The sequence below is a fragment of the Ammospiza nelsoni genome, chromosome 14 (genome assembly GCF_027579445.1).
Source record: "Ammospiza nelsoni isolate bAmmNel1 chromosome 14, bAmmNel1.pri, whole genome shotgun sequence".
Classification (NCBI taxonomy): domain Eukaryota; kingdom Metazoa; phylum Chordata; class Aves; order Passeriformes; family Passerellidae; genus Ammospiza; species Ammospiza nelsoni.
In genome coordinates, this window is record NC_080646.1 from 2,210,400 (window position 1) to 2,234,674 (window position 24,275).

The 24,275-nt window shown below is 44.0% G+C and overlaps 1 protein-coding gene across 2 annotated transcripts in view; it reads left to right on the forward strand.

The window, feature by feature from the left end:
- The window catches only part of MEGF11 (multiple EGF like domains 11), a 189,871-nt gene that overhangs the window by 102,085 nt on the left and 63,511 nt on the right, over positions 1 to 24,275 (forward strand). For both annotated transcript variants that reach the window (XM_059481906.1, XM_059481905.1), the window contains exons 7-9: positions 2,829 to 2,965; positions 8,147 to 8,359; positions 15,581 to 15,755. In XM_059481906.1, coding sequence (XP_059337889.1) covers positions 2,829 to 2,965; positions 8,147 to 8,359; positions 15,581 to 15,755 — 525 coding nt within the window. The remainder of the gene's footprint in view (positions 1 to 2,828; positions 2,966 to 8,146; positions 8,360 to 15,580; positions 15,756 to 24,275) is intronic.

The window sequence follows — 24,275 nt, forward strand, 5'->3', positions numbered from 1 at the left end:
GGGGAAGGGAAGGCACTGACTTAAAAAGGAAGAAGTTCTGGGGTTCTGAGGTTCTTCCTTCTTCAAAGCCTGGTTCTTTTATGACTTGTAATTTCTTTCCTCCCACCAGTGCTCCCAGCAGCAGGAGTTCCTTGGATGGTGTCCTGTGGGACTTTACAGCCCCATGGGTTCCTCACCAGCAGGATGGTGGCCAGCAGCCTCTATTGTTGAACAGTCAACAGAACGTGGCTTCCAGCATCCCACAATGTTGGGCTTGTTCCACTTCTGTGCCTTTGTGGCTGTGGAGTTTAGTGGGTGGCTGCTTTAGGGCCTCATTAACAATTTACAGGTTTAATTCTATACATCTTTCTCATTTGCAATATTAAATTCTCCAAGCGCTCTCAGGAAGGGGGGAGAGAAGTTAATTTAGCACTTACAACGCTTCTGAGAAGCCCTTTTGAAGGACTAGATCTCTGTGCTCAGGAAAGCAGCAATATTTCCTGATGTGACAGAACATTTGTCACTGGCAGCTCCCCCTGTTTGGCCCCAGACCCCCTTCCCAAGACATGGTGGGGCTGTGGTAATACAGCACATTCTGCTCATCACTTCTCTCCTATTGATTCTGGCCACTGTGAAGCATCATTTGTATTTTTGTCTATTTTTCTTTCTGTTGTGGATTTTAAATGTGAGGGTGTCTGAGAAAATGGAGAAGGAAAAAAATCTTTTCTGTCCTACAAAATACAGGAAACAATGTCAAAAGCAGAAGCTGATGAGATCAGGGCCTTAAAAAAGGTGCTGATGGGGTGAACTTTGCTGATTAGATGTATAAGCAGCAGGAAATGTTGGTCTGACATTTGATCCTCTAGAGAGGGATGTTTTGAATTCCCTTAGTACATATTAATGCAGAAAGTACAGCTAAAGATTCTCTTGGCTCCAGGGTATGCATCCCAGAGTATTGCTTTCTCATCATTTGTTGATAGAAATCCTGTTCCTTTTGAGACATGAAGGGAGAAAGTATTTATTATCAAGATAAATGGACACTTAGGTTTTCAGATATATAGTGTTGTGTATTACTCAAGTCCAGAGACACCAGTTTTTAACTCTGTAATCTGAAAGTTCTTGAACTGAGGCCAACCTGTCTGTTTTACAGCCAAGGAGCCACATAGCCCTGCTTGGGAAAGGCTCAAAGTATCTGTTTTATGGTGACATTGAAGAGCAGCCTCTTCACTTTGGGGCTGTTGATGCAGCTAAACTTCCCAAGCCCCAGGGAGTGAAAGCAGCCATTATATTCCTGGTTTATATTTTGAGTAAGTTGTGTCTGATAAAACCCAGAGGCCCCAGGGCTTGCTTAAGGAAACAGGGAAATTAAACCCAAATAATCCTGTGGCCAGACACTGTTTCTGTCTCACACTGGGCACTGTGGTGGCACTGGCAGCAGCACCACTTGCTGCAGATGCCAAACATTTTCCATTATAGGACCACAACTTCAGATCCCAGCACTGCCAGGCTTGTTTTGGCTGAAGTTCCTCAGTTGGATGCCAGCCTCAGGCTTTATATTTGCTCAGAGGGAGAAAAACATTCATACAACTTCTAAGAAAGTCTGGGGAAATCCTTGTAAGGCCTTGATACTTGGCAGAGACATTATGGGATACCTGGGGGGAAGCCACCTGAGACTGGCAGGTAAATTTTCCAAAGACATGGCCCCACACAAGGGTGAGCATTCCCTGCCCTGGGGCTGAGCAGCTGGAGCAGGGATTACCTGGGAGCTGCTTTGCTTGTGAGCAGTGCCAGGGGCACAGCAGGGACAGTCTGGCTTTGCTGCACTCCCAGGGCTGGGTAAGCAGGGAGGGAAAGGAGGAAACATCTCAGAGATGAGCATTTGGGTCTGGGTGGAGGAGAGGATTGAAAGGACGGATTTGGGATAGACTGGAATAAAGAGGCAGGAAAGCAGGGGACTGGGAGCATAAAATGGAATGTGGAGTTGAGGCAGGCCAGGGACTGAGATGTGGCTCCAGGGTTGGGGATAAGGAGCTGGGAGATGCTGGATGCTGCATCCTGTCACTGTTTAGGGATTAGGCAGATATTCCACTGCAGACTTCCTGTGGCTTTCCCAAAGCTCTGGCACCTCCATTCTGTGCTGCTTTGAGAGATGGATGTGGCTGGAGAGAGCAGAGGGAGCAGAGTGAAGGGTGTGAAGGGCAATAGGGGAATCTCCAGCCTCCAGTTGGGTTGGATGAATGAGACTGGCTGAACAGGAGGGATCATCACAGACCATCAAAACCAGCACAGCTACACCCTCCCAGTGCAACCTTCCCAACAATCCCTTCCTTCCCCAAACCTTCCAACAATCCCCTCCTTCCCAAACCTTCCAACAATTCCCTCCTTCCCAAACCTTCCAACAATCCCCTCCTTCCCAAACCTTCCAACAATCCCTTCCTTCCCAAACCTTCTCTGTGCAGCTTTTCAGACTCTCTGTTTCACAAAAACCCCAGGAGCACAGAGCAGCTTTTTAGACTTCTCTGGTTGCCTTCAACTTCTCCCCCATCTTGGTGTGGCTGTTCAAGGGGCAGTGCAAGCCCAGCTGCAGTTTGTGGGGGAGATCCAAGGAAGAGAATTATCCCTGAGTGTGCAGTGGTGAGAAAAATCCCTTCTGGAGTCAGGCCAGGCAGGCATTTACTGTGGTAGCAGAGTTTTCAGACTGTCGTTAGCACATCTTATGCAGATAAAATATTGCTGCTACACTTACATCTAGTTTTAGCAAGAAGGACAATAAAATTCCAAGCTGCATCAAGAAATTTATTGCATTATGAATGTTGACTGAAATATTGCTCTTTCTACAACCTTACCAGGGGCTGGTGTGTGCACAGCCTTGTCCTCCTGGAACCTTTGGAATTAACTGCAGCCAGGACTGTCCATGCCACAACGGAGGGCACTGTGACCCCGTGACAGGAAAATGCCTGTGCACAGCTGGCTATATAGGAGACAGGTAAAAATCAACCCCCAAAGCCTTTCATTTTAACCGTGGACTGTCAATATTTATATCCCTTCTAGGACAATCTTCCTCCCTGAAAAATGGTGTTATGTTTCTATTGCTCCAATTAGGTTCATCCTTCTGAAGCACTTCAAGCAATATAAATGTGGCAATGTTATTACTTTTTACTGGCAATGCTCTCCATTTACAGGGGTTTTTAATATAACTTTTAAAATTTAATGGATTAAATTTAATTTAGATATTTACAGTGATAAATTTAATAGAGAGCATTACATGTTTACAAGATATGTAAATGAAGTATCTTTATACAAATTAATATCCTCAAGAGTAAGCAATGCTGCAGTTTAATGTCTCCTTCATTCTTCTGTGCTGCTGTAGCACTGATCCATCTCAGCCACCAGCAAAAGGTGATAAATCCTCAAAATTTATAAACGAGAGCCTTCACCCATGAATCGATCAGAGCAGATAATATTGTTTTACCAAGGTGTCATGGATTCAGCAAAATGACTGCACAGCAAAGTCAATGAGGGATTGCAGCACGTGCTGGCTTAGCCTGCAGCGAATCCTGGCTAACAAAGGTTGGGAAGTGCAGTTAAAGCAGCTCTCAGGAGCACTTTGCACAGGACCCGTGGCACCAGGGTTTGCAGGGTTTGCTCACCAGTGGATGTTGTTCTAAAGCACTTTCTCCTCTACATTCCCTTTTTTATTAGCTCTATACTGACATATGCTACAGTTATCTTTTTATGCAACGAAGCTCAGTGGAGTTTCTCATCTCTGCCCTCACTGAATAATCAGCAGGTTGTTGGAGCACAAACATCCAACCCTCAGCACTATGGGAGGGTCAGAAGGCTGCTCCTTCCCATTACACATGGAGCTTCCCTGTTCCCACTTTATGGACAGTTATAATTGGAGGGGGCTCTGGAGTTTATGTCAGGATTTGCATGGGGTTGAATATGGAGGAAGTACAAATTATTTCCAAGTGATTTAGAGGAGAAACATCAGTGTGCCTCTGTTCCCCATTCTCCATCTAGAGACTGTTTCCATAAATGTGGTACCATATCATTCCTGTTTCTCTTTCTCTCTTTGTGGAGACTTTTCCATGGAAGGAGGCAGCTGTGCAGCCTGGGCCTTTATAGTGGGGACCACACTTTAGTCCCGAGCTGCTCCCAGTGCTGGCCATGCTGGGGGAGGCTCACAGAGCCCCTCTCGCTCTCCTCATTTGGTTCTTGCCCACCCTGATGGATTGCTGGCTGTGCATGCATCAATGCAATCAAGTTGGAGCTGTTGGGAGCTCCCAGCCAGCAGCCTGCATCCTGTTGATGAGGAAAGGACATGGGAAGAGGATTTTACTGCTGATTGCCCTCAGAGAGGGGCTGGAGGAGGCAGCTCAGGGAGAGACTGGGCAGAGAAGACATGGCAGGAGCTAACAGGGGCTCTCCTTGAGCAAAGGGAGTGTGGACTCATGAGTCCCATGAGACTCCTGAGGTCTGTACTTGGAGAAAAGGGAGAGAGATTCAGACTCTAAAGAGAGACGTAACTTGGGAAGAGAGACAGTAAAAAAACTAAGGCAGAATCAGTTGGGAGAAGTGGAAAAGATGTGAGGGAAGGTCACATTCTGGACCTGCATGCCAGCAAAACCCTTGGGAATGGCTCACCTTCCCCATCCCAGAGCAGGGAAGTAAAAGACACTGAGAGGAAAGGCAGGGGAGCAGAAATGCAGGTGTGCGAAAGGATGAATGAGAACAGGATTGAAAAGGTAAACAGGCAGTTAGGAAAGCTCTGCTGCAGCAGGGTAAAATTGGATTAGCCTAGAAATTCCCACCTTTCCAATGGGTTCCTAGAAAATCAGAACATGCTCATCTCTCAGCCTTTAATCCCCCTTCCATAAGGGAGGGGAAACCTCAAGTCTGTTGTATCCAGCTGCTGTTCTGCTGCTCCTTGGGCTGGGCAGCCCTGGTTTGTACTGGCTGTACTGGTTTGTTCTGAGCACACACCTGCCTCACCTGCCTGGGGGCCCACTGAGTTCAGTGAGGGACAAGGTCCTTAAAGAGTCTGAGTGGCTTTCCTTGGTTTTGTGTTCACACCACAGGGACAATGGGACAGACCAGGCAGCTCCAGCTTAGCTCAGAGTCTTTTACCCTCTGCATCTCCTGCAGCTGTTGCAGTGTCACAGCAAAAAGGAGAGCAGGAAAATCTGCTACACAACAAAACACTGCCTGCTTTAACATTTTACAAGGCATTGAAAAAAGTCTCAATAATGACAGATACTGTGAATAACAGCAATAAAGACATAAATACATTTTACCCACTATCATCTTAAAATTGTCAATAAGTACTATATAATGCTCCAGTTCATCATCATGTACAGAAGATAATAACACAGAGTTAGATAAATATCTGTGGAGATGAAATGGTCATAAAGGTCTGTGTGAGTGTAATTGCCACACTTATGTTCCCTACCTGTTTTCCAAGGGTGGCACTGCACTAAATCTCTAGGAAATTGGCAGCACTGTTAATAACTGCAGGATGCTTTGTGTTCACTGAAATGACTGGATCTGTCATAGAAATCTGTGTTTTACAAACTGGAAAGGAATAATAGCAGAGGCACAGTTAGAAGCTGAGAATGGACGGTTTCAGAATTGAGTGGCTCACAGGAAAAGTGAACATGCTGCTTTAGCTTTGTTTTCCATATTGCCCTTAAATCAAAAGATTGAATCTTAACAGAATAAATCTCACATTTATTAGAACTATATGGGCAGATTTACTCTCCTGTTGTCGTGTTTGTACTTGTATCTCTTATCTCCAGGTTAGTGCATTTTGGCTTTTCATATTTGTCTGTGCTACAGAAACGTGATCATTGTTCCAAAACAAAGAGGACAGCCTAAAATACTTCACAGCATTATTCCTTAAAAAAATAAAATTGTGGGGAAAAATGTAGGAGCGTGTACTAAGTTCATCTGTTAAGCATGCTGTCTTCTGTTTAATATTTTGTGAAATTGCTTCCATTAATTCTACAGGTGACAACCATATTATCCTATCCCAACCCAAATAATTATGGTACATATTAAAGTTCAGTGGATATTATAATACGAATCTCCCCAGATAGGCAGAAAGCAATGTAAATTAAACAAGAAACATAACTAGGGCTTAGCAGCTCATTTTGTAATTTAATTGAACAATGTATCTGGTTGTTAATGGTGCTATGGACACATTAGATTGATATGTTGCAAAGGAAAGATGTTTAAGTAGAAAGCTAATTCCTGCTGTGATTATTCTCATGTTCCAGAGGAGTCATTATTAGTATTCTTTGTATAAAATTCATTAGCGGTAGCTGCTTGATCTCTAAATAAATAAGTTGGTTAAATTGTTAGTAGAAAAAGGCTAATTATGTAAATGGATTAGGTCGTCAATATTTCATTTCCAGATGCTTTTCTCCCTGCTAGGTAATGCTTCATCTTCTATAAATATAGAATGATACAGTGCATTATTGACTAAGAATTCACCCCGTGGAGCTCAGAGCTCTCCTGTTCACTCAGGGTCTGTGCAGCAGTGGGGACATGAGGAGCTTCATTGTTCCTCCTTGCATTTCATTTGCTGGGAGTGCTCCAGCCCCACTGTTCCCATTCTTTGCTGGCTCTTTCCTTTGCAGCTGAACCCCCTGAGAGCAGCAGGCTCTCTCTCTCTCTCTCTCTCTCTCTCTCTCTCTGGTGCCTCTCCAGACTCTTTCCCTCTTTGTCCCAGACTCCTCTCACTTAGGGTCTCCTATGAACTCCTCAACTCAGATTTGCAACCAGCAGCTGCGTCGGTGCCTGCTGGAATTAAATCACCGGCCGGGCCCTTTGCTGTGTTCATTTATTTTTAGTAAAACGTGATAATCTGAAGCTGCAAAAGTAATGCCCTTCTTATATACTGCCTGTGTTCATTGCAGTTTTGCCTGGCTTGCATCACACATTAATCTTTTATTACTGATCATTATATTAACTCTCACCTGCCAGCTGTGAAATGACCTGCAGAAAGACATTTAACAATTGCCTCCATCCACTGAGTTTACAGTATACACTTTAATCAATGCTCAGGCTTAAATTAATGCTGATAGGCAATTTCCAATGCCTGGCATCCATGTGATAAGGGAATTGGGCTTTTCTGGGCTTCTTTTTCTGTTTTTATTAACTGAAAAGGCCTATCTGTATTTCACGGTGGATCATGTAAACTGTGGTACTGACTCATTGCAGAATTCTGAAACCACAGAATTATGTCAAGCACACAATCAGTTGCTTTCTTCAGGACCTTAGCTGAGCTTTTCCAAGTAGGAAATAATCTGAACTCTTAAATTGGTTGTGTAGGACAAGGAAACAGACTTTTTGGCAGATCTCAGAACATATCCAATAGGCAGATATTTTTAACAGTGCATGGAAGGGGCAATTTAAAACAGTCTGTGTAAAGTGTTTGCAGGTTCCAATTTTATGTGCATCAAATATTAAAAATGTTGGCAATTTTTAAGAAGATTCTTCACTAAGGAGCATGAAAGTGATTTTTATGGAGATTTTATACTACTGAGCTACCCTGGAGTAGGAGAAGAATAGCAAATTTAAGCTTTTAGTTACTCAGAACACACTCAAAACACAAAGGGGTTTCTTTTTTCCTTGTTGACATAGAGCTGATGCAATGTCAACAAAGAGGGCAAGTAAAACTAAAGCATTCCTGGGAACATTTTGCTCATTATTGCTAAATTCACTTTCCCTTTTATCCCTCCTCATCACTGAGAGGGCCATTCAAGGGAGGTGCACAGTCCTCCTGTGATAAAGAGAAGTCAAACAGGTGAGGGGTTTTATAATAAAATATTTTCTTGCCTATCAGTTTCTTACGATTGATGAACACAATTGTCAAGGTCCAGGAAAGAAGAATGCATGCATTTTGTGAATGAAGGTAACATGAAGTGATGCAAATTTAGCAGGATGTAATTGGGCATGGATGAGTGCAGTTTCGCTCAGCAGCAATTTGCACGCCCAAGATACCCCATCCCTCCGGCAATACCATCAGTTCAGTGCTACTTCCATAAATGAGCAGGGATTGCTCTGGGTGGTATTTAGCTCATTAACAAAGAGGTTGCTGTGTAAAAGCAATGTCCTGCGGAGGTTGTGGGTGTAACTGGTCCCGTGTCCCGTGCCATGGCAGGTGCCAGGAGGAGTGTCCCATCGGCACCTACGGCTTCCAGTGCGCGCACGCCTGCGCCTGCCAGAACGGCGCCAAGTGCTACCACGTCAACGGCGCCTGCATCTGTGACCCCGGCTTCAAAGGCATCCACTGCCAGGAGAGAATGTGTCCTGAAGGCTTTTATGGCCTCAAGTGCAACAGGAGATGCCCCTGCAACATTACCAACACCCTCAGGTATGTACATCATGTAATGCTCTAGCGCAGGGACTGGTACAACAAAAGCATTGGGGAAAAATCCAGCTAACTACACCTACTGTTCTTTTCTCTGTAGTTTTAAGTACAAATACAGAGAGTTTCTCTGGTTTGCAAAATTTTGATTTAAACGACCTCAGGTTTGGAACCATAAGCCTCAGTCCAGCCAGATACTAAGCATGGATCTATTTACAGTTCTGTAACACCTGAAACAGCCTGACATACAGCTTTATCCTGTAAATCCTCTAGGCATCAGAACCACCAGATGATGCTCATGTGTGTGGATAATAACCCAATGAAGTTTAAAAAATAGATATATATTTACTCAGATCCATCACTTTCCCTCTTTTTTATGACATGGATTTGCTTGTTAGATCTATAGACAGCAAGGGGACTTTGAACATGAAACCTAATTTGCTTCAGCTGATGTCTCATGGCAAATTACCTTGTTGAAAACACTTGAGGCTGATGTATAAATAGACTGAAATCAATATCCCTGAGTCAGTCTGTGGAACTGTAACATGGTTGACATTGTCAAAATAGACTCCTCATGTGAGCCCATTTTTGCTCTTCATTTTCTTTGTGTATGAGGAAAATATTCAGGAAAATAAATATCAGGGAATTATGCCTACAATGGAATGAGCCTCACTTAAAAGGTCAGAGTTTGATGTTTTATTCCCTTTTTTGCTTTTTTAAAGATCTGATTCTTGAGGTTCTCTTTACTCTGAGACAGAGCCACAAACAAACTTGAGTACTTTGAATTTGCTTTTCCATTATAGGCTTGAATAAGTTTTCCAAACCTTGAAAAGAAGGAAGAATTTAAGACTCTTCCCTATTATCCTCTTTGTTACCTTAAGTAGCTCCTTGCCTTGTTTACTGACTGCTGGAATTGCTGTTTGGAGAATCCTCACTCCCTGTCTTGCAGTAAAGGGAGCCTGGAGAGCCAGACCCCCTGGCCTGAGGTGTCTGATGTTCTGGAGCCACATTTCCTCACCTGCACAGTGCTGAGCCCCTCAGCTCCCACTGGATTCCCTCCTTTCCCTGCCCATTGCTGTTCAGCAGGCAGAGCCACTTTAGGGTTGTGTAGGCTTCAGGGGGAGGTGGAGATAATTAATGCCCAGGCAGAAATGCCCTTGATAGACATTCTTCAGTTTGGAACCAGACAGGTGGGGACCTGACTGTCCTGCTGATGCTGACAAACCCACCTTGCTGCTGTTAAAATAAAAACACACTCAATTTATGTATGAAAGAAATGGCACCTCCTTTGTGTGCACACACAGATACACACAAACACTTCAGGCAAATCTGTCTGAAGGTAGACCCTATTTGTCTCAGTCCTGGAAATAAACAGGTGATTTTCCTTGTGAATTCAGCTGTGAGTGGTGAGGCTTTGCTTACCTGAAAGTCAGAGCTCACAATGGATTATTTAAAACTTGTAATTGTGGTGATACAACTCCTGTGCAGCAAGAGAGCTCCAGCACAATTGGGTTTGACAGCCAGGATCCAAAGGGTTTGAGGCTCCCAGGGAGCTCTGTGCAAGAGTCTCCCATCGCTTCTGATTATGTTGTGTATCATGAAATCACTGCAAAAATACCATCCCTGAGGCAAGAACTGCACATTATACACAAAAGGTTAGTGCTGTGTTGTACTGAGAATGGGGGATGCCTCAGGAATTATTGCAGAGGGAGCTGAGGGATAAATTCCTCCATGTCACATCACTGCAGCACTGTGGTAAATCCAAGCTGAATGGCTCCTCAGTGTAAACTGTTCTTCAGGTGTACACGAGGGTGAGAATATGCTCATGGTCAGAGCTGACACTTGTGTCTCCACCCCTCCTGGGCCTGCAGAAACCTGTTTGTTTCCATAAAGGCAGAAATAGAGTGGAAGGACTGCAGGCCACAGGCAAGGCTGAGCTTGGCTGCAGTGTCTCAGCCATGTGCTCAATTCATTAAGAGTCTTGTAGGTGGGGTAAGACTGTGGGTTGGAGGGTGAAAGAATTCACCCTGTGTTACTCAGAACTACCTGGGAGGTGCTCTGTGAGTTTGCCAGAGGATCTTTCCTGAAAGAACAGGCTTGCACCTTCCAGCTGTGAGAAAAGAAGAGGTCTCAGAGAGGTTTGAGAGAGCTCAGAAAGGGGGAGGACTGAATCCTCTCCCAGCTCTTTTCTGGGCACTTGGTCATTCCTACACACCCTGCCTGTGCCTGCTTGCTGTCTGATGGGAACATTTTATTCCTTCCCTCCCAACTCTGCTCCGTCAGCGTCCCTTGCAGCATCCTCTGCTGAGATGGAATCTCTGGCTCCTTAATAAATGAGTCTGGTCTCTCTGTTGATAAAATCTCCCTTTTTCCTACATCTTATCACTGCTGTTATGGAACAAAGAGATACCAGCACGCTGTAGGTCAGTAAATGTTCTTTCATTCATCCATGGGATTTCAGCTCTCCACTTTTCCACCAGCTCTGCAGAGTGCTGTCAATTGCTGAGCCAAGGAGCCTCAGAGCTGGTGGAAAATGACCTTTTCTAAAGGCACTCCAAATTCTGAACAAATCTTTGTGCTGATTGTTTAACCAGTCCCATACAGTGCACTTCTCTTCCCACCCACCTCTTCCCATTCTTCCCTGAGTGTTCGTATTGAAACTGGGCTTTTCCAAAGTGACTCATTTACCCACAGCCATCTATTTTCCCCAGGAGCAGTTTAAGCTCTTGGCTATTTGTTGTGATCCCCAGGTGTGGAGGATAATTATTAAATACCTGTAGAAGGTGAAGGAAACTCCTGTCCCTGGATTTGTCTCATTTGATCTGCTTATTGGAGATTTGACTGGAATGGGAAGTTCTGAGGGCTTTGAGGAGTAGCTGAGGGGGAGCAGTAGGAAATACACAATCAGCTTTTCCATTTTCATAGATCTGTTTTAATGTCTGAAGAGATCAGAGTGATCATCTAGTCTAACCTCCAGCATGGTAATAACTGAAGGACACCATCCAATAATTTCTGCATCAAAGCACACTGAAAGGCACTTTGTACAGGACTTTGAACAACCCCACAATTAGGTGATTTAGAATGTGGTGGTGACTTGGACTGTCCTTCCACAGGGAAGGATACACCTGTAAAAAACTCCCCTCTGCAAAAAGTCCATGTTGAGACAGCCTACAGTAGCAGGAAGGGAATAATCCTGGCTTGTTCTTCTGTCAGGCAGGCAGGGAAATGAACAGCTGGAGTAGTCCTGGGCACCCACCCTTCCTGAGCACTGGTGTGGAGCCAGCCTGGGGAGCCCTGTGCCCTTGGTAATGTCTTTCATAGGTCAGAGATGTGGGAAGGAAGGAAGGCACTGGGACAAAGGCAATGGAATGGGCAGATCTCCAGAGGCTCCAGTTACTGCCTCAACAGCAGCAAGATGGGCAGGACCAAACCCCATGGAGCTCCCATGGAGTTCTGCCTTGATCTGACTCAATAATGTGCTGGACAAGGCTGGCTCTGAAGATGTGCTGGACTGAAGGAGCAGCCCTGCAGCCTCACTGTGGCCACTGCTTTAAAGCAAGAGGCATTTTAGTAAGGGAGACTGGATGTAGTGTGGACACCATGAAACAGAAAATGCTGTAAAATAAGGATTAGGCTGCTGATAACAAAAATGAGAGGACTGGTGCTGCTGTATAAACAGAAAATCAGAACATTCGCTGGGAAGGTGTTGCTTTGGCTGAAAGATGTGTGGAGAACAAATTCAGAATTTGGAACAGACTGTACTGTCTAAAACACTTCCAATTTGCTGTGAGAAATTTACCTGCTTTCCTCAGATTTCCTCAAAATTAGATGCTTAAAAAATTTAAAGGTCAAAAATGCCCTTATGTTTTTCAGTTCAGCTAATAAAAATTTTTAAATAAATCTTTTATTGCTATAAATGTGGCTCAAAAGCCAGGGATTGCACAGTAGCTTTCAAAGTGCAGCAGGAGCCCTGGAACCCTTTCCTTGTCAGCCCTGGTGTGTGTGTGGACAGCTCTGCTCCACCTCTGCTTGGCCTGCAGCCACAGGAACACTTGGCTGCCTGTGTTCTCTCCTTGTTTCTACTCTGCTTCTTCCTGCAATGCAGGAGAGTTGAAGAAATAAAGGTGTTAAGATTCAATGCAAACTATGAAGGATAACACTGCCAAACTCTTTGAAGAGTGTGAGGTTCCCTCACTGCTCCCAGCAAGGGTTGGAGAACAGATGTTGGTGAGTTTGCCTTTGGGATCCTTTTGGAACCCTCCCATTCTCCCACCCATCCTTCAGTGGTTTTTCTGCAGAGGAATTGTTCATTAATTTCAGTTTTTTGGGGGCTGGAGAAATGCCTCAAAAGCTCTGTGACCCCTGCTGGCAAAATGTTAGATGGACACATGGCCTGGGAAGGTGCCCTCAAAACAGGAGAGGAGGAATGATACAGATATTTATAAAAATTTCTAGCTGTATTTCCTATTCAAGTTTTATTCTGCCTCAAACATTTCAGCTTCAGTCCAAATAGCATTTAATTCACTGGGCAGTCTGGATACATGGATGTTTGGATAGGTGATAGATGAATTTCCTGGCTCTGTTCTATATCTAGGTTCATAATTTGACCAGAATGTGATTGTACAAAATGCCAGCAGAAGAGAAACCTTCCTAACACACACACACACACACACACACACACACACACTTCCTACATCATAAGCTGCAATACATTTAGTATGTAACTCTGCTCACTTCAATTATAGGGGAATAGTTCATACAAACCAGAGAGAAAAAATAATTAATAGAAAAACTTTGTACTATTTAGTGATATCAGCTGCAGATCTTGGAAGGGTTTCCAAAGGGAGAAAGGCATCATTTTAGAAATGGGAAAAATGAAGGCAGAAGAGTCAGTTAGGTGGCCAAGATTCCTGGCAGGACTGGGAAGAGAACAGCTGCCTTGTGCAGTTTGGGAAAGCATCTAAATCTCAGCCCTCGTGAAGTTAACACTGCATCAGGCACGTGCATTGTCAAACAAGTGCTTTGGAGTTAGGAGAAAAAACAAAACCCTGATCTGCTTAAGCTGATAACAAAATTATCCTTCCTTCAATGGGAAGATTATGTGGATAGAGGAACCCAAACATCTGCATTGGATTTTCTGGCTCACAGTGCCATGAAATGTGGACAAAGCTTTGGTGGGTCAGAATCTGCCCTCAGACTTCTACTGGCCTTTGTTTTGGAGTCCAAGTTCCCCATCTCCAGCAGATTCTTCTGGAAAGCCTGTTTGGTTTTGATTCTTGTTTTAGTGCACATCAGGATGAGTTTTAGCCCTTAATGCATCATTTCTATCCATGTAAAAAAGCTGCCCATGCTGATGAGGGAGCCAACCTTGGAGTGAAAATTCTGAGTGAATGTAGTATTTTCTGCTGAATTGTCATAGTCTGATTGAAACTGCCCTGGTTATATAATACCTTTAAAATATTTGATTTACCCACCAGATGCAGTTCTCATGGAAGCACATGATACATGTAGCAGTAGTAGTGGAAAGAGAGCAACACAAAATTCATTTCAAAATCCTTCTTTAATGTTGAGTTTTCTGCTCCTATTAGGTAATGATTAATAGACACAGGGGGAAACATGAGCTTTTGTTATATTCATCTGAATGTTAAGAGGTGCTTTGTGAAAACCATATTTCAGGGACTGCTTTGTCATGGATGGTAGTTTGTTATGCTGATGAATTGTTTTAATTAGTCAGTAAAACACTTTTTATGATGAAACGTTTGACACTTAGAAAATTTGATCCTTTTTAGTTGCAACACTATATGACCAACCTCTCCTAACAGAAATTGCCTGAAACATAGTTGGAAATTACATTTTATGAGGTTACCTTGAAAATTAACATATACAATATTAATTTTATAGGTGTAAGGAAACCCATTCAGCCATGTCTACAGTCTTAAACTGTAACAATAAATAATCGTAAAGGAACAAAAATTGTTTCTAGGATGCAAAAAACCAGAGACAGGCCCAGAGAGAGATCCCACCTTGCAGAAGTCTATTCTTCTTGTTCTGAGAGTAAAGAAAACAAGATTTCTGGCAATATTATTTTTCTTCTCTCTCACTGAGGACTGCACAGTGCCATTACTGTGCAGTGCTGAGGGGCAGAGGCCACAGAGCAGGCTGAGCTCTCAGGTGAAGCCTCTCACTCCCAGCTGGCCTCAGACAACATCCCCCAGGAACCTCCATCCCTTCAAACCAGGACTTAACCCATCTCCAGCCCCTCTCCTCCTCTCCCAGCCCCAGCCTCCTGCTGTGGGAAGGAGGTACCTAGAGGAAAAATTCCCAGTAAAGATAAACAGTTTCAGGCAGGAGGGGCAGAGGGGTGCGTGTTCCACCTGGGGATGCAGAAGGACCGGGCATTGTCCGCTCTTTGGGGCTCGGTTTTCCTTTCTCCTTTTCTCTCCATGTGCTCTCACAACAGTGTGGAATTGAGTGGATAGAAATGAAAGCCAGAGGATTAATGTTGTTCATTATGCAGCAAAGAGGAACTTGACTCATTTCCCTGCACAGCTGTGACTTAGTCCCAGGGCTCCCGTTAACTCCTGTCCTGAGAAAACCCCAAGGCTTCAGGTGCTGATCAGTTCTGGTCACTATGGCTGAATATTCCCAGCAAAACTCTTCTTCCAAGGAAATTTTTCCTTTCTTCCTGTGCCTGCTGGAAGGTTCTGCTGAGGTGGCACTCACTTTTAAAACACAAATGACAGTGGGACGGAACGAAACGGAACAGAACAGAACAGAATAGAATACAATAGAAATACTGTGCCCTTGAACTCAGGTTTATCTTCACAGCTCTCTTTATTGCCTTCCTCCACCCACTGGAACTTCTCCTATCCCTGAACATCTTTAGCTGGCTGCAATACAGCCAAATAGTGCAGCATGTACCTGTATACAGCTTGTAAGGATTAATGGTGTGGTTGATGTCAGTAATCCAAGTCACACTGATTTGAGAATGGAAGAGCATAAACTTCAAGGTGTAAACTACCCAGTGCCGTGGCAGTTCCCAGATGTTTGGAAATGCTGGGCTATTTAGCACCAGATCCTCTATTCACATCCCAAATTATACAGCTGCTCATATCCACCACCCTAAAGAGTTCCCAGGCTTGTCCTGCTCTTAGTGTGACACGTGAAATGTTCTGGGCTGTGTTTTCCTTCCTGCCCACATCTCATTAACATCTGTCTCCTCATTAGTTGCCATCCTCTGTCTGGGGAGTGCAGCTGCAAGGCTGGCTGGGCTGGGCTCTACTGCAACGAGACGTGTCCCGTGGGCTACTACGGCGAGGGCTGCCAGGTGCCCTGTCCCTGCCACAACGGGGCCGACTGTGACAGCATCACTGGCAGCTGCATCTGCGCCCCTGGCTTCATGGTGAGTGGGGCTGGGCGTGGGGAGGGCTCTCACAAAGTGGCTGCAAAAATAAAAGAGGGGTTTAATCTGATTTGAAATAATATTTGCATCAAAGCAGCCAAACGTGGGTCATTTTCACCCATCCTGTGCTAAGTCCACATCGCTGTCCTTTGAGGAGTGTAAATCTGTGGCTGCTGGTTGTTTAGTTAACACCTCTGTTCTAACTTTATTACTATTAGAAAGATAAAGATACAGTTTCCCATAGTATATTCTAAGTTAAGACATAAGAAAAAAGGTGTCAGATTATTGTCTGCCTGGAAGAGCAGAGAAAGAATTCTCATGGCCATTCAGCGTGTTCCTTGTCAGTCACACTGTGATTTTAATAGATGAAGATATTTTAAAATGTTACAAATGATAGAGCAATTTATGTCTCTTCTGAGCCTGTGTGGCAGGTGTCTTTTACCGAGCACCAGAAAGAGCTTCAGACATTCTGAGGTAAACAAGCATTGCATTTTATAGTTGAGATGTAAAATGGCTGAAGAAACCAGCCAAGATGCAAACATCAAAACTTCAGAGTTAACCATTGCCAGGCTGCAGCAGAAAGTATTGGCCCATGGATCCAGGATCCAGTCCTGCTAAGGCTGGGCAGAATGGAATTCTTGCCAGTAAGTTCCCTGGTTATCTCTATATGAAACTCCTCCCCTTCAGGAGCACAGCACAGAGGAGAAATGCAGGCTGTGTTTAAGAAACAATACTCCCTAAAGGGAAAAAAAATACTTTAAAGAGAGAATTCTACCAAACTTCACAAAAAGTTGGCTTTCTCTGTCCTTCATTCTGTATGATCTGTCCCCACAAGCCTATCTATACTATCTATATACTATAGTGTTATATACTATTTTCTCTATACTATTATATACTATTTTACTAGTTTTCTGTACAATTATAACAATTATGGATTATAATTACTAAGTTCACTAGAAATCAAGAGAGAGGCTGCACAGCTGGGACAGATCTTGGGGAGGTCCTGTATGAGATTAGTGGGATGCCAAAGACTTTTTTTGCCTCTCTTCCTTCTAATTCCACACCTGAGCTTGTGATCCCCAGCTGGCATCTGCAGAGCTGTGCAATTGCAGTATGGCTCAAAGACACTTTTTTCTCTGCCTCGTGTCAGCAGCTGAACCTGAAGGTTGGAGCTTCCACTGATTTCCAGGGTTGTCTCAATGCCAGGTGTTAACAGATTTATTTAGGTGTGAGGGGCTGGATTCAGAAGCATCTGTGCAAGATAACGGTACTTAGAGATGGGGTGGGGGGAAAGAAAAGATCTTTGAGGTTTGATTCCCAACTCCACAAACAGAAAACAAGAATTTATCTTCTCTGTACAGTAGTTGATATGCAAGTGGAGGAAGGATAAAGGCAGCAGCATGTTAGTAACAGCTACAAAATAAAAAGATGCCAAGATCCTCCTTCTTATTAGGAATGCTATCCAAATTTGCAGCACAAAAGCATTTAGGGACCCTTTACTGTACACATTTAAAAAAGCATACCTTGTCCAATATACATTGCCCCAAGGCAGCATTAGTGGAAGCAGAAAGCCTGGGAAGTTCCTATTGCATTGCTTCAAAATAATATTTAATCTCATAATAAAGAGCTTTCTTGCATTGACATTTAAACAGCTTGGTTATTGAGGATAGCTCTATAATCACTGAAGCATATTTAGGCATTAGTATCATTGCTCTCACATAATATACTATAATCTCTGGCAATTAGTCCATGAGGGGAAGTAAAGCCTTGAAATTGCTAATTTATTGCCTCTGAAGCATATTTGTCATTCGTGTGCATGCCAGATGAGCTGCAATGGTTCTTTCAAGTGCAGCAGAACACAGGCTGTGCAGAAAAGTTGCTGGGAACCTTCCCCTGCCACCCCAGGGCATTATCCTGCCAGGATGCTCTGGGCAGGGAGGAGGGAGCTGGAAAGGTTGTGGGGCCAGAAGCAGGCTGGGAGTGCCTTATCCCAGTGACACACTCCAAGCCAGGTTTCCCCTCAGGTTTTCCTGCCTGGCTCTTGCTGAGGCAGCCGGGGAGCTTTGCCTGGGGGTCGGGCTTTGCCCTTGAGTTGGGCGAGCGCCGGCTCCGAGCTCAGGATGTGTCCTCTGGCAGAGCTGGCAGTGCAGCGCTGCTAACGCTGAGCTGGGCACAGCTAATTATTCACAAAAACCACAAATGAATCCCTCTTGCTTTTTTGAGTATGAGCCTTGGCTGAGGCAGCCACACGGGCAGGAATTTTGCCACATAATTGGAAAGAATAAAACCAGGAGCAGCATCTTCCATTTTACAGCAATGTTTGATCTACACATGACCCTGGGGCAGAGCAGGAAGGGGGGAAGGAAGGAAGGAAGGAAAAATGGTGGGAGATGGGATATAACTGCTGAATTTATCTGCAAAGGCAGAGGGGTTGGACCCCCACAGGACTTTGGGATTACTGGCTGCCTGGAATATGCAAGGCCCAAGGAAGGACAGTGTTTTCCTGACAAAGCACTCCTCCTGCCCACTCCTCCAGCACAGATGGTGGGTTTTTAACTCACCCTGCCTGTGTCAGGGCAGCTGGGCTGGGTTTCAGGATGAATCATCTGCTCTCGCAGCCAAAACAGGGACATTTTGTTGGGATGCAGAACAAGCCATTAAAAACACAAAGCATCTGGTCACCTTTATTAAATGTATTAAGTGAAAAGGCAGCCATCCCATAGGCTGCCATGTACGTGAGCAGAGCACTTAATTGTTGGAAATTTAAGAAGATTCAAGTTGTAAAATAAAAATGTATATGGTAGCTTAAAGAAAATACATTATTTATTAGCTGTGACATTTCCAAAAATTAAAATGCACAAGCTAAATAGTGGTGAGCTTGCAGTTTAGGATAGAGTTTCAAAACATCTTCTGTCTTATTTTTTCTGTGGATGTTTAGGTCGGACTCAACAGTCATATTGCATATGTCTGGCTCCAAACTCAAATGACAGTGTTGTAAAGCTGTTATTGGGTATCAGAGTACTTGTGTGAGGTGCTGCTGTGATCCCCTGGGGGGATGGCTCTGTTTTACCTCTGCAGTTTCTGAACCACTGTGCAGAGCTGGGTATGGATTTGACTGAGGGATGCACAGCCCAAACCTGGCAGTTCTTGGAAGCAGCATACAGGGCAATGAGAACAGGATAATGGTAGAAGAGACACAATGAAATCCTCCCCAAAATCACAGACCTACTCCCCATTGCTCCACAGGCCTGCTGGGAATATTTTGCTTCCTGCATCCCACTTGTAAAGGAGGATAAAGGCTGTGTCAGTTTAACTCAGATGATTGCAGGGAATCATCATTACAAGCACACCAAGAGGGCACTTCCCTCCAACTGGGACTTTTAACATATTTGAGGGTTTCCTCTTAGCACTGAAGTGGTGAATTGCCAGAATGCTCTTCTGAAGAATGGTTTTGTAAAGCTGTTCTGCTGCCATCTCGTTTGTGACCAGAAGGGACCTGGCAAACACACACAGGGAGTTCACAGATCAGTCCTAAAAAGCACCAGGGGAGAGTCTCGAATGGTGGAAATTGGATTCTTGTTCCCATGTGGAAATGGCTGCTGCTTATAATAAATTATCTGGATGCAATTATGGGGATGGTGAGAGGGGTTATACTGACTTGTACCTCCCCCTCCTTTCAAATTCTGCTCCAACATGTTCTCCTATAAGTCCACTGAACTCAGGTGTTCTTTCTCATAAAAGAAAACAGGACTTGCCACGTCCTCTCCCTCTTCTTTTGTTTTTGGTCCATTGAATTTTATTCCTGTAATTCAATAAACGTGGTGGAGAAGGCCAGAGGACATGAATTAAATATGACAGGAGACCACAGGAATCCTGACCTTGTGTCTCACAAGGAAATCTTGAAGCCAACCCCCTGCACGTACCTATCAGCATTTTAGCTGCTGAAATCATTATAAATGCTGTTTAGATACAAGTAAGCTCACCTTCTCCATTGCACAGCTAATTGCAGCTTCCCTGAAAGCTGTGCCTATCTAGAGACCTCATCCCTTGCTATGCCTTTGTTTCTTTATGGATGCTTTGTTTTCTTCTTTTGAAAAATGGGTTTCACTTCAAATGCTTCCATTCTGTGTGCTGTGGCAAGGAGAGATGTAGTTAAAACATTTCTCAGCCCAAGACACTCCGAGAAAACTTTTAACACTTCTCTGTGCAATGTGTGGTCAGCTTTTACTTCAGCGGGCACTTAGGTCTATATTTCACATCCAGATGACAGAACTTATATTACTTTAAAGAGTTCATCTATTTATGCTGCTATTTTTTGAAGACCTGTCTGCTTTTATTGAACCCTGCGTGCTGGCAAGCAGAGCAAGCAGTTCATCACCAAAATGAAAGAATCTATTTTGACATTTCTCTCTTTCTTCACTATATTGGTAGATCCCACACAAGCCAATCACATGCTGCAAAGTATGGAAACTACAGCAGTAGTGATCTCTTATTAGAAAAGTTTTCAGCTTTTGGAATGGCTCTTGGATTCCCTAAAGCTTTCCAAGATTTATCCCAGTGCTGTGTATCTATAGCTATCTGCATCTCCTGTTTGTATTGTATCAAAATTGCATTTTAAAAGCACAATTAATGCCTTTCAGATATATCCTTATAGAGGTGCTTATGTGTATGGACCTCTGGCTGGGCTTAGTGGGAAACTGGGCACTTAAGTACTGAAACACAGGCTTCATTTGGGTCTGTAAGTCCATAATTTTGTCTGGCATGCCTGAATTTCTCAACATAATGCTTTCCCTACCACAGGGGTACAAATTGTTCCCAGGGTTTACATCAGAGTAAAACTTTACAACCTACCTGCACATTGAGTAAAAGTCAGCCCTTGTAGCACACAATGAACAGTAGCTTGAGCACTTAGTAAAAATAAGTATAAATTATAGTGCTGTAAAGCTATTCAAATGCACAGCAAATGCACACCAAATTTTGCAGTGGATAATCTCTTGGTCAGTACAAACACCCACACACGGACTCAGACCAGTCTTAGCCTGCTCTGTGCCTACTCACTGAGTAAAATGACCAATTTGCTGTTCCATAGAATGAGAAGGACCATGATTATGGTCCTTTAGGGGTCATAAACACTTAGAGGTCCAGTCTGTTGAATAGTCCAGCCCTAGCAGGCTTCCTTCTGGCACATACCATAGCTCTTGTTCCCTGGAAAAAAACATACAGGAAAAACAATCTTTATATTAAGAAAAGTGGAAGCCTGTTCTCCTGTCCTACACCTTTAAAATTCTCTCTGTTGTCTAAAAGAAAAAAACAGAGTAAATAGAGAGGAGCACCTTATCTTATCTTCAATTGAATTTTCCCTGAAGGACCCAAGTCCCAGGCAGGTCTGGAGAAATTGGAAGCATCATTGCCTGTAGGTGTTTTCTAAACACAGGGTACAAATTTATCAGAGTATTTCCTCTATTCTACATACTAACTTTCATCTTTATTCTAAATGTATCATTCTTCACCACTCCACAAGGAAGCAGTGGAAAAAATGGATGAGACTTCTTTGTGTTATAAGCCCGTGGTTGGGTAGTAAAATTATTTTATAAATTTCACAAAATTCTTAATATAAAAAATGAACATAAGGCTGGCGATAGAGGATCTGGTTTGCGGGCTTTAACTCATTTAAATGATCCATTTCTCTTTGAGATAATTCCAAAAGTGCTTCAGTGGAAGCTCATCGCAGAGCAACAGGGCACCTCATCAAAAGGTTTAAAAAGAAAAGACGAGGGGAAAAAATCTTCAATAGAGCCTGCGTCCTTTTATCCTTGATTTACCGAGCATATCAGTTACCCCCCTTTGTTAAGAGGTCTTTTCATTTCTAGGTATAAAATAAATTCAACCATTTTATCAAGATGTTCTTGTTACCAGCCACCAGTATAAATTTTACTTGCTGTAGGTGGGGGAGAGGTTTCCTGGCACAGCAGTTGTCCAATTAACTGGAGTATCACAGGCAACAGGAATGGTTTGCAGGGTCTGGTTTCATGAATTACCTGGGTGCAGGGGGAAGATGAATTTTCTCCTCTCTGGTTTCCCATTTGTGTCCCTGACCCAGCGTCTCAAACCCACAGAGAAGGGCGAGGAGCAGAGGCAGAGGTGACGAGGAGAGGCACCCTCACTGTGCAGGTGGGTCTGAGCAAGGCCTGCAGCTGGCAGGGCATGAATTATTAATTGATAATAAAAGTAAAACAAGTTGCCTTAGAAGTTGTGGAGCTACAAGAGCCTTGTTTGCTACAAGAGCCTCCACCTGCCCTGCCACAGTAATGCTGTCAGGCCTCCTTTGATGCTTTACCTGTCCAAGAACCCTCAGGTGGGCTCAGGGACCTCAGCCTCAATCCCCTGACTGCACAACCAGGTTCCAAGTACCATGGATCACATTCCCTAAGAAAGAAAAGGGTTTTGCCTGAACAGAAGTTGAATATTAAGTCAAGATGTAGAAGAAACTGATTCCAATTCTCCCAGCCTTTGAACTCTTTCATGGTTATTGGTTTTTTCCTTTGTTTCACCTCAGTTATCCAAAAGTTCCTAGCAGAGTTGATTTTAAGAAGTTTGGGAGTATCCCACTGTAGTCCTGAGTAATTCCTCAGCCACCCCTGAAGTAAAGAGACAGACAGGGGAAGGACCAAGCCAGCAGGAGAACTGTCCTGGTGATCCCAGGAACAGCTCAAAAGGGAAGTCCCTGCTCGGATACAGGGAGCAGTGAGATGCAGCTGAGGAGTCACCAAAGGGACCTGGCACATTCAGAGTGTTCTGAGCAGGTTTGAGAGGCTCTTTTTGTCAAAGCCAGCAAGAAGGAAATGCAGTCTCTTTGATAACAGATATCAGTGTCAGTTTTAGGTCTGAAGGTGATGTGAAAGGCAGAGATATGGGAAATTCAACTAAAGTATCCTTAAAAATTTGAAGATGTAGCTGTGCTGTGGGAAACCATGATGGAAGTCAAAAATTACATTCACCTGGTATTTAAAAAGTGAATATAAAAATCAGTCAGCCAGAACAACACAACCAGGTCCTTTACACTAATATGGCTGCATCCCAGATCCCTCTTTCCTGGTTTTGGTCTCTGAGGAATGTACCCTCCTTTTAATTTGCATTTTCTTGGTATCTTCTAGATAGAGATAAGTGTGAAAGCTCAGCTGATTGTTTTTTGAAGCTTACAAATTACTTCACAAGTGGATGTGGAACAAGAAGTGGGTCTCAAGTAGGCAACAAAGCCCCTCTGTTCCATACAGCCCAAGAGTGAGCTGGGAAAATGTTTTTTGAATGAAGGAAGCAACACTTTCCCTTTGGACAGAAGTTTTCCTGTCATCTGGGCTACAAGTTGGAAGGTCTGAGTTCACAAACAGGAATCAAAACATCTCACACACAATGTTTTGGTACATTTTCCGCATGCATAGAGCTGATCACAGATCATTTGCACTTACCAAGATTTTTGCATCATCACAGAGCAGATAAAAACTGTCTCTGAATCACATCTTGATGTCCCTTTTCACTGATGGCGTCTGAATTTTCTTACCTACTTCTTAGTGCACACAAAAGAACATATCTGTGTATGCAATGGCTGTGCTTTGATTTTTTGTAGTCCACTTGGGCTAATAACAGATTATAAAATTTTTCATCCCAAAACTACTCGGTGTGATCAGTACAGACTGAGAATGATCTTCCCTGGGCTGAGCACTGCCCTGCATGGAATGACTTGGTCTCAGTCCAGCTCCCTGTGGATCAGTGTGTACATCACAATCCCCATTTCCATCAGCAGCCACCAGCAAATTTCTGGCACATTGAGCCTTTTTACCATTTTCCCTTCACAAACCATTGCTTCAGGTCAAGCCTGGTGACGTGGCTGTGTGATCCATCTCAAGGTCCCTGTAGGGCTCTTTCTGGGGACAAAGAGCACAGGTACTGAGAGCTTTTGGAACAGCAGCCCTCATGAGCCACCCAGCTCATCCTGCACCTCTCCCAAATGGTAGGTGAGGCTGGAAACTCAATCCAGCTGTGAGGTGACACTGCCACACGTCATTCAGGGAGCAATGGACCCAACCTCAGTGCAAGGGAGCTGGATGTGAGCTAAGCCAGGATTTCAGTAACTACTCACAAATGTATTCTCCTGGCTCTGCTAAATTGCAGGAGGAGATAACCTCCATTCCAGTGCCAACAGGGAAGATCATTATGGGGAGGCCACCTGTGTATTCCAGCCTTTCAGACCAAGCTGCTCCCCTATTGATTTTGATATCAGTGTTTTATATCAGTTTTATAGAGGTTTTCCTATCAGTGCTGTCAGTCAGGCCTGCTGCTGTTCTCCCCTGAGCTCCTCTGAACCAATTAGGGATTTCTGTGGGAGCTGCAGCATTCCAGAGCCTGCAGTGCCCCTTCTGTGCCCTCCCAGAGCCTGCAGTGCCCTGTGCCCTCCCAGAGCCTGCAGCCCCTGTCACCCCCGGCTGCAGGGGCAGGAACAAAGGCTCTGCTCGTGCCTCAGGG